Raw genomic sequence first — 10,158 nt, forward strand, 5'->3', positions numbered from 1 at the left:
TGCTGAATCTCATTCAGTACTGGAATCCTTGAGCAGCAGCAGCAAAACTCCAGTGCAGCCTTTGAAATGGGTAAAACTCGACAACTTGAGACACTCAGTTCATAAGCCTGGAATTTTGGAGTAATCTCTTGCATTTTCCCAGGCAAAAATGCACTTTTTGAGACTCTGATGATAGTCTGTGTGCAATTATCAAGCCTGCCTCCCAGCTTTAGCTTCCACAGGACACAGCTTTTATGCTAGCTATTGTGACTTCAAAATGGCATTTGAACAAAAGAATATCTAATGTGGCAAAGCTCTTATTCGTACTAAAATTGTGTACACAAATCATTTCAGGCATTTTCAAAGCTCTGTGGATAAAGTCGTAAACTTAATTTAGTCAGCTCAAATCTGATGCTGAAATTTCAGAACTTGAAAAACTCTTTAGGTGGATGAATACTGTTGACTTCAGTAAGAGCTTGCAATTAGCATTGCATTTACTCGTGGCTAATCATGAGAGATACCTTTGAATACATTCAGCTGAAAATTACAGTAGAGGTAATAAGAGCTAGACTAAAATGTTAATCATATTGCACTTGAAAATTCATGCCCTTCTCTGAATTGTGCTTTGCTCTCTGAGGGAGGCTTTTCTTGGATGTTCCAGCTTGAGTCAGTAACATTAAGAAGTCTTGTTGCCTTGACTACTTAAAAAAAAATAATTGAAAAGCAAAAGCCTCTTCCCATGTCAAGCTGCCCCCTTATGCCATTTGTGAAAAATAGTTGGATTGCATTAGAGGCCTTTATTCATCATGCAGGAGAGGAAGGAGAGAGAATGAGGTGCTTGAAAAGTATTGTTAGAGGTAGCTTGCAGTTGTAACGTAGATTTGAAGTGTCAGAGTCTTATTAATAACTCATGTGGTTTGCTCTTGTCAGTTTTGATACGTACCCCTGTGAGTAATGGGTGTGGAGACGGTGGGTCATAAATTAATTTAAGTGATGGGAGGTTTGAGTAAGTTGCTAGGAAACGGGGCAGCAGACCAGCATAAAGGAACTGGAGTGGATCAGAAAGCTGCCCCTGCAGTAGCTGGTAATTCTTCAGTAAATCGAAACAGTAGTGATGATGATTAAAAAAAATAAAATGCACCTAGGCTTGCTTCTTACATTCATTTTGAGACTTCATTGACTTTCTTGACAGGCAAGCTTAGCTTTATGAAGCCATATAAAAAAGTATGGAACAAAAGCATTTCCATGTTCCACTTGTCAAAGTCTGTCTGAACAAGTTTTGTTTCAAGGCAGACACATGCTCTTCTCTCACATGAATCAAATCTCTGGCCTTTCTTAAAGAACCCCAAGTGTGATGTGTGCTCTACCTTAAGGGAGCTGAGCATCAATTAACTAAGCAAAACTTAACACTAAACTTTGCTTTTATGTAAAGAAAAATCTTTTGGGGGTTTGGCGAGACTGAGTAAGAAGGTCAAACTTGGCAATTCCTTTGGTATGCATAGCTCCAATTTCAAACAGCTTGTTTATCCCGATATTATGCCCCTTGTAATTATTTAATATTGGGGCCAATTGCACCAACACCCCAGGAAACTACTGAGGTGGAAATAAACCCTCCAGCATCTCAATGCGTTTAACATAAAATACAATTAAAAAGAGTTTTGAACATCTTATTTCAACCTTAAAATAGAAATAGTCAACCTTAAAAAATAGTCAGCCTTGCCCCTGTTTAACAACAAATCTTAGTGCTGCTGATTCCTGAAGATGTAAAATATGTTTTCTAGGTAGGCATTGTTTTCTGTGGCTAGAGAGGGATAGTAAAAGAGCTTTAGTGTTTTTTAAGCTTTGTGAACTTTTTCTCTCTCTCAACACAAAAGGCTTCCAAAATACTAATCTGCAGCTGATATTAAAGTAACAGCCTTTTGAATCTGAGGAAAAAAAAAAACCACTTCATTCATCTGCTTTTTTTCTCTTAAGCCCAGTATGTCACAGTCATAAGACTAAAATTTATCTTTTGATTTTGTTTCTTCTCTCCCTCCAGTTAGCTTCTTGAAAACTTGTAGAAGCAAATGCTAGATATTGTTCAAGATTTTCTTGAACAATGCATGATAAGTCATCTTGGAGGATGGGCAGATCAGAAGAAATCTTTATAATAACAAAATGCATATTAATCAAATCCATACTCTGTCATTTATTGTTGAATTAATAATATAAGAATAAATCTTCACTCAAAGTGCAATGTTTGGCCTAGGATTACTATTCAAACGGAGCTGGAGGTATTAAGTGACGTCTGAAGCATAATTAGCATCACAAGGCTGTTTTTTTTCCCAGGGCTGGAGAGAAGTGATGCAGCCATTCAGAGATTTTGAATTTCTTACATGTTTAAATTAGAGTTTTTTATGTTCTAGCCAGTTCAGAACTTCATCTTCCTGGTAAATCCATTTGACTATATTAACACGTCTAAAAATAAATCCTCATCTTGCCTGCTCCCAGAATTTTTGTTCTTGTTATAATAAAAGCCTACTCCAGTTTAGCTTCAGTGGCAGCTGGATTGGGCCTGGCACTGAAGCTTATTCCTAAACTTTCTCAGACTACACACATCCAGTACTGTCAGCTTGTTTATGCAGCTGGAAGTCAGCATGGCTGAAAATGAGTTACATAAAATTGGTGCTTTATGCTTAAAGTTGTAGTTCAGTCAAGGAAACATCGCTCCACTGTGGGCTGGAGGCTGGAGTAGAAGTCAGCTGGTTCTAAAGCTGGTGAACTCGGGTCTAAACTGTTTATTCCAACTTCAGTCCTAATGGAGTTGTGATGCCCTGCAAAGCAAAAGCCTTAAGCTACAATTCTTAAAAGTACTTCTCTGTAGATAAGGAGAAGTATCTCTCTAGATAACACAAATGACAGGATTGGTTTTGAAAACTAAACTAAGCTTGCCTTTGAATTTCTCTTGATGAACAGAAGTTTTGTATGGTAATTGACTCAGTTCTAATAATTTAACTGGTAACCCCTGTGTCTTAACACAGGGAAAGATGTCAAAACTAGAAGCTGTTGCATTTGTTTCTTGTTAGTCTTTGGAGCTCATGGTTCTGTGGTCACTATTCTGCAGCATAAATTACACTCATTATTCTTGCAGTGTTCAGAAGAAACTGCAAAAAGTGGATAGAAGTGGTTAAAGTGGTTTGTAAATAGTCAAACATCCAGAGTCCTTTACCAGCTCAACCCAGTTCTTAGGCACTTAGGTAAATAAGTAGAAAGGCTTCTTGTTCAGGCTTGCTCCATGTGAACCTGACTGTTTTGCTTGGCTGGCTACTAGGTATTCTGTCTATTAACCTTGCCACCCTTTTGTAACTGGTGCATTTAATTATCAGTGGGATGCTTTAAACAGGTAGGGGGACTGATAAGGGCAGGTAATCTGCTTGTTGGGGAAGGTTGAAAGCAACCATTGACATTTTGGCCTATCTGCTGCTCTTTGACAAGTGGGGCTCCGTGAGAAAGTAACTCTGTAACTAGATAAGCTGCTGATTAAAATACTGCTGTTGTGTGAAGCACCCTGGTAGCTGAGATCACTTAAAATCGTTAGTTTAAAAAGAGAAAGAAAAAAAAGTGGGGGGGGGGGGAAAAAAAGGGGGGAAAGAAGCTGCTATTCTTTTTTAAATATATATATTTTTTTTTAAAGGAGGGGAGGAGGGAAGACCCCAAGTCTCCCCCCTGTGCCCAGTACATTGTCTCGTTAATGCATGCTAGTTTTATGATTGGAATACATTGTAGTCCGGCCACCCAGACAGAGGCATTGACTGCTAATATTAACCAAGAACAATAGTGTGGCCATACTGACTGCAGTGAGGATTACAGAACATAATGGGGCCTATCCAAAAATAATGCTAATACAGGACAAGCAACAGGAAGCAGCAGTAGACTCAGCATTGCTCGGCTCCCAGACAAACCATGGACTTACTTCACACAATGGCAACTTCAGCACATTATGTATTCACAGGATACTCATTATTCCAGCAGGCTTGCCAGATCAGAGATCAGCCTGGTTTACTGGATGCTTAAGCGTATGCATGGTTTGGATAGCGGTACTTTTGTGTCCTTCATCATTTGGCAGGAGGGTGGCCGTTGTAGTGCAATGAAAGTCTTGACTTCGGCTGCTGCCTTCCCTGTGCCAAGGCAAAATGGGGGGCAAGTCTCTCCTGGAAGCTGCTAATATGGTTAAATTTGTTTTCATGTCTCCTTTCTGTGGCAGTGCAGAGTTTACTGGCACTAACAGCAGCGAAGGAGCTACTCAGAATGAAGCCTAAAGGAGCAGCGTGCTGTGTTTTCATGTGGGCATGTTCTGATGAGGCTCTTGGCTGGGTTGCCTGCTTGGGATTCAGCTGAGCTCTTGGCCATGGGCTTTGAGGTGTGAGATTGCCATGGCTTGGGCTGTGTTTATATACATGGGGTGGAGGGAGTAGCAGCTTTGTAGGGTGTTGCCTTGTCCTTACATAGGCTGTCCCAAAGAGGAGCTTCCTGATGATGTTCCATCTCAAAAAAGGTTAAGAGGGTTAGGTGGTTTTCCTCCTTTTCCGGAGTACGTTCACATGTCCTCTGGGTGAGGAACCAGTGCCTTTAACTCCTTTGAAGGCTATTTAGTTGTCAAAGCTGACTGACCACAGCACGATGTTGTGAGGCACCTGTATGGTGTCATCGTGGAGTGGCAGGGTACCCCAGTGACAGTCCTGGTGATGTTCAGAGGAAGTGGGTTTGTGACTAGCATTAACCCTGCTCAGAGATATCCTCCTCCTGGCCCTTGGGCATGCTGAAACATGCCTCAGTTTGCCTCTTCCATGTCTCACCCCCTTCCCAGCTGTTGCTGGACCCCTTGGTAGTGAGCTGTGGCCTGCTGTGCCAGTGTCCTCACCACCCTCCCTGGATGCAGACAGGGTGTGAGCACTGTTCTCAAACTGGTCTTCACAGCTGTGCAGAGCGTGAGGAGAAGGTTGCTGGGCTCAACCTGCTCTCCTTGTTTGGCAGAGGAGGAGCGGGCGCAGCACTCTGAATGCAAAACTTCCCACTGCATTTGTCTAGTCATGGTTTCACATGCTCAGCAAAGCTCTTGCATGCTTTAACCACAAGGATAGGAGGGAAAGGAGTTTGACAAGTTGCAAGCCCTTTGAAAACGGAGGCAGTGCTTTCGCTAAGGAGCCGGATGTTTTAATCTTGCTCTGGCCCACTGACTTGCAGAGTGCCTTTAGAAGCCAAAGTACAAAAGCACCTCTTTTGGGTGGATGTCTGGATGAAGGGAGGGAAGAAGGTAATCAAGCAGAGAGCTTTAAACACCTGTTTACCCGCAGCTGCCAGGATTCATTTAAATAACCAGAAAGCAGGTTGCATTGCCTGTTCAGACCCTTAAAAGGGACAGTTTCTGATGGGTTTTGGGTCTTCACAGTCACTTGAGCTGTATTATAAATGGATCAAGACACGGTGTCTTGTTATTGAGGGAAACAGCTCTTGCACTCTGGTGCTGGCTTTGTTTTTTGGAATGTGGACTTGACTATTTCTATCCTGTCCTAGCTTAACTCAAAGAAGTTTTGCTTAAATTTGGCCGTGCTGCCTTTCAGTCCTCTGGGCTGTTCTGCAAAGTGTAAGGACTTGCTGTTCCTTTCAAGCTGCCTTTCCTCTCAAGCCAGAATCCCTGCCTTCTGGTCAAGCTCAGGTTTACAGTGGCTAATTGGGTGTGACTCTGGAAAGTTCACTGCTGCCTTGTTGCCTAGGACATTGCTTTGATGGAATAAGGTGCATGATGTGGAATTCTTGTGTCTGGATATATATATTTATTCAAAGACGGGCAGAGGTCATCTATGGGCATGGGAAAACTTAAACCTCCACACTGCAAGCAGTCATTCCTGAGATATCTGAATCCTTGATCTATAGAGTGGGGATGATACGCACTTCTAAAAAATCTCAACAGTGCAGCTTTGCACAGAGCTGCTTTTTGGGGGGGGCTGAGGGAATTGGCTAGAGGTATGTGATAGTTGGATTGTTGAGGGGGGCTTGCTACTGGTGTGAGGCTCTGGGTGTCTGTGTGGCTTTTGTTTAAAAGTGTCCCATCTTGAACACAAAGTCTTGGGTTTTTTTGGTTTTTTTCCCCATGCTGAGAGAGACAGAGCCAAGCGTTCAAATGGCATTCTTTGTATCATGCCTTTTCAGGACAGGGATTCTTCATTTAAAATACTCAGACGAGATGAGAGGGGGCACTTAGAAACAAGGGACTTGCCAGGGTAGGTCTGTTCCCCCTGCATTTTTTTTTCCATCCAGTTATGCAGAAGCATCTCCTCTCTTCTAAGCAAACTCTGGTGTGGTAGTGTAAAGTGGTCACACAAGTATCTAGCAACAGTAGCACTCATAGCTAGGATTCAGCCTTTCCTTTCCTTAAGGGCTAGGTGTGTTGGTAAACAGTCCTGAGAACCAGCAGGGAACTGTTGCTATGAGTTTAGACAAAATATCTTCCAAAACAATTATGCAAGGCCGAAAGGAAAACATCCTTAACTTTATTGGAAGTAGTGTCAGTTGCCATAATTCATTCTCTATATCATAATATTTTTTTTCAAGCTTGCAGTAACATGTTGAGCTTGTGCTGCTTAATGTTGGTAATTAAACCAGTGAGGAGGCACCCAAGATAGTGCAATCTGCATCTGTAATGTGGCTCAGGAGTTCTATTCTGGTTTTGTTTGTTTGTTTTGATTCTTTTTTTTTTTTTACCACTGACTTGTGCAAAGACTTCTTGAATCTGTTTTAAGCAGTATTAGATGTCTGAGTTGCACTTTGGTTTATTTTATTTTCAGAGTTTCTTTCAAGTTGTCACACTTGGTCTAGAATAGAAACCAATAACATAAAACTTTTCATGAAATATTAACCAAAAATGGTTTGGGCCAATAGAGTCTCTGCATAGAAGTTTGGGTGCATGTCTTGGCTTGCCCAGCTTTGCTTACTTTTGGAAGCATTTTCCCACAGTTATCAGTGAACAGAATGGAATCCTGGTCTGCTTTGAATATGAAACATATTTAGGCTATACAGCAAGCTGGTGTCCATCACAAACTGGGTTTTCATTCAGAGGCTCATGCTGTGTCCAGTCGTGAGAAAGCAGTCTGCTCCAATTCTTGTTCTCCTCTTTTTTTTTTTTTTTTTTTTTTTTTCCTCCTTTTCTGTTTCCTCTCCTCTTCAGGAATCTGAGGTCTGCCTTACCCCCTTGCACCTTGTAGCAGCTCACTCTCGGAACTGCATTTTGGTTTCTGTTACAGAGAGGGTGTGAAGCGCTGAGACCACAAATGAGCAGCCTGTGACTGAGCATGGACATAATTTAGTAGAAATAAACCTTGCAGTGCACAGCTGCTATGGCAAAGCATCAAAACTCTTCACAGAGTTTTTATTTGTACTATATTTGTTCTACTCTCCAGAAAGATGTTACATTTGTTGCCTTATCTGTAGTTATTATTATATATCTTACTTTGCAAGTCATATTTTTTGCTTATTTTTCCTCAGCCTTTTTTTTTTTTCCCTTCTGGAGAGAAGGTGTTTTGTTTTGGTTTTTAATCATTGTGTAAGTTTGGATATGGCTGGCTAAATGGCAATTTTGAAAGATACAGCCTGGATAATACTATCTCAGGGTAGAGCTGGAGGAGGAGATGTTTTAATGGGTCTTGTTCTCAAGTTAGGGTTGAAGATAAAGGTGGCTTAGATGTAATAGCTGGCATCTTTCCAACCCATGGAGTCACTTCAGTCAGTTTATGCTTATGATTATTATTGCTGGAGTGCTACAGAGCTCATTGGCAGCTTCGAGCATCTGTAAAAGTGACACGGGGTGGATAGCGCGGCTTCCCTTTCCCTGCTCTTCCAAAGAGGCTGATCTTAGCCTTTGTTTTACAATGCTTCTCTCTCACCCCACCCCCTTCCCATATCCATCAGTTCTTCCCTCCGTTACCTGATACTTGTGGGAGCTGCGATGGCCCTCATGCAGACAAAGCTTTCAAAGGGGGTGCTGAAAAGCAAAGTCCCTGGAGATTGCGCTGTCAAGGCAGGGCACAGTAATCTTAGCAACACTTCTTGCTTTCAGGATGGCTGGGGGAAGGGACATCAAGACTATTTTTCTGTAACTAAAATTCTTTTGAAGCAGTTTTTGAGAGCGGGGGTTTGGTTTTGGGTTTTTTGATGCTGCTGTGCTATCCCGGTGCTTTCTGTCTTCCATGTGCAGTTGTTCCACACGTGCTTTATTTCGGCTGCAGTGCAGTGTCAAAGGCTGTACTTCCTGGTTAAGTACATAAGATGCTTTAATGATGACAAAGATGAGCTATCCAAGGTGAAAGGTCTTCTAAGTCAGACTGGATAAGGTAGCTTACGGGGTTTCAAGAAGATCATGTTTGTCTCAACCATAATCTTTTACCTATTTCTGTTTTCAAGTATTCTGCTTTGGGGCAGAGACCAGAATTTTTCTTTCTAATTAAAATCGTTTTCAGGTTTTTTTTTCCTTAGACATGTGTGGCTTTGAAACTAACTCCTGTTTCTCTTTTGCAGAGATCCTACACACTGCTTGTTGAGGCGTGGGATTACAATGATAACTCCACGAGTAAGTATTCCTTCTGCTGGCTTATTTACTTCTGACACCTCTGTGTCCTGGGTGTTGAAAGGCCTCTGGGAACCTCACCAGCTTGCTGTGAGTTAGAGCACGAGGAGAGAGAAAAGCTCTCCCCCAAACAATTTGAAGCAATTCCTCCAGGCTCTGCAGCAGCCTGTCTCACTCACATTGCCTGCAGAGGATGAGTAGCTTGCTCACCTAGGCACCAACAGTTTGATGCCTAAAAATAGATGCTGTTAATTCCTTCTCTCTCCTTTGGGAGAGTAAAAGCCAAGGGATTTCTTCAGGTGTCTTTGTTTGGTTTTTTGGTCTTGTTTTGTTCTTTTTAATTAGGAGCAATATTCAGAAGCCTAAGTCTTGTCCACCTGAAACCTCTCTACAAACTACTTCTCAAAACAGAATGTACTGCTTTAAAAAAAGAAAAAAACCTTAAAATCTGCATAAAACTTGATATCAATATCTGTCTAATGACTGTAGGTGAGAAATAGGAGTGACTGGAAGCTCTTGGGAGTTGGATGTCGGGGCGTTTATATGCAGGGGCTGAAAAAATATTTACCAGACACCACCTGGTAGAGCTGGCTGGAAATCGAGGGTGGGGATCTTTCTCCTGGCATGTTTTTGGTTTCAGAAACATTCTGCTAAGCTTTTCCTGTGGCTAGAGGAAGCTGTACAGGGTCTCCTGGCACATGAACTGTTCTGCTTTTTGCCTACTGTTACTGAAGGAGGTGGGCAAAATTAGCTCTATTTCAACCTAGGGCTTTAACAGTGTGTGTGGTAAAAGCCACAGGAGAGAGTGTGAATCTGAACTCATAAAGCTTTTGTTGACACAACAGGCCTTTTCCTTCAGCTAGGAAGCAGCAGCACTGTGGTCCATCTTACAGAAATCTTACAGCAGCTCCTTGCAGTCTGCTTTGGAATGCCAAGGCGGCAGCCATGCAGGAATGAAATGGGCTTCATGCCTCACGAGAGAAAGGCCTTGTAGAAGTGTGCACAGTGCTGTGCTTTTATGTTTTAATTGGTGAAGAGTGCACGGCTTGGGAACTTCTCTGCACAGATCTGCTCCTTATATTTTTTAAAATATACATGAGATATCCTATTAATTCTTCATTCCAGAAAAGCAGCTGTCCCTTGAGGTGAATCATGTAGCCTGTCAGGGGTAGCCACAACCAACCTCATTCGGCATTGTTGCAGTACCTGTGATTTCAGGCCCTATTCCAGCACAGTCATGGAGCAGTGGCAGGGGGATTTCTTGGATATAGAGTGTTCTATGGAGGAGAAGAAAGTAGATGCTGCAGCAGCAGTGTTGTATTAAAAATGGAAGATGCCTGAATTCAAAATGAAGGTCTTGTTTTATAGTAGGATCTGAGAGTTTTTTCAGACTGAGTCTCTGCCACTTCTTCTATTATTAGAGCTCATCTTTTTTCATGAAACAACTGCATTTCCAAAGCTACACAATGAACCCTTTCTTTGCTTTCATGTTCTGGAAGTATAATTGTCTTCAGACAAAATTGCCTCATTTCTCAGCAGTGCATTTGACCAAGTGCAGACATGTTCTTGCATATGTTCCT

General features: G+C 42.0%; 1 protein-coding gene across 1 annotated transcript in view; it reads left to right on the forward strand.

Moving 5' to 3' along the window:
• Positions 1-10,158, forward strand: part of JAG1 (jagged 1) — a gene marked incomplete at its 5' end in the record, with an annotated part of 34,688 nt that overhangs the window by 2,824 nt on the left and 21,706 nt on the right. Inside the window, one exon of the mRNA XM_017745220.1 lies at positions 8,530-8,581. Within this exon, the coding sequence (XP_017600709.1) occupies positions 8,530-8,581 (52 nt within the window). The remainder of the gene's footprint in view (positions 1-8,529; positions 8,582-10,158) is intronic.

The sequence above is a fragment of the Corvus brachyrhynchos genome, unplaced genomic scaffold (assembly GCF_000691975.1).
Source record: "Corvus brachyrhynchos isolate BGI_N302 unplaced genomic scaffold, ASM69197v1 scaffold69, whole genome shotgun sequence".
Taxonomy (NCBI): Eukaryota; Metazoa; Chordata; class Aves; order Passeriformes; family Corvidae; genus Corvus; species Corvus brachyrhynchos.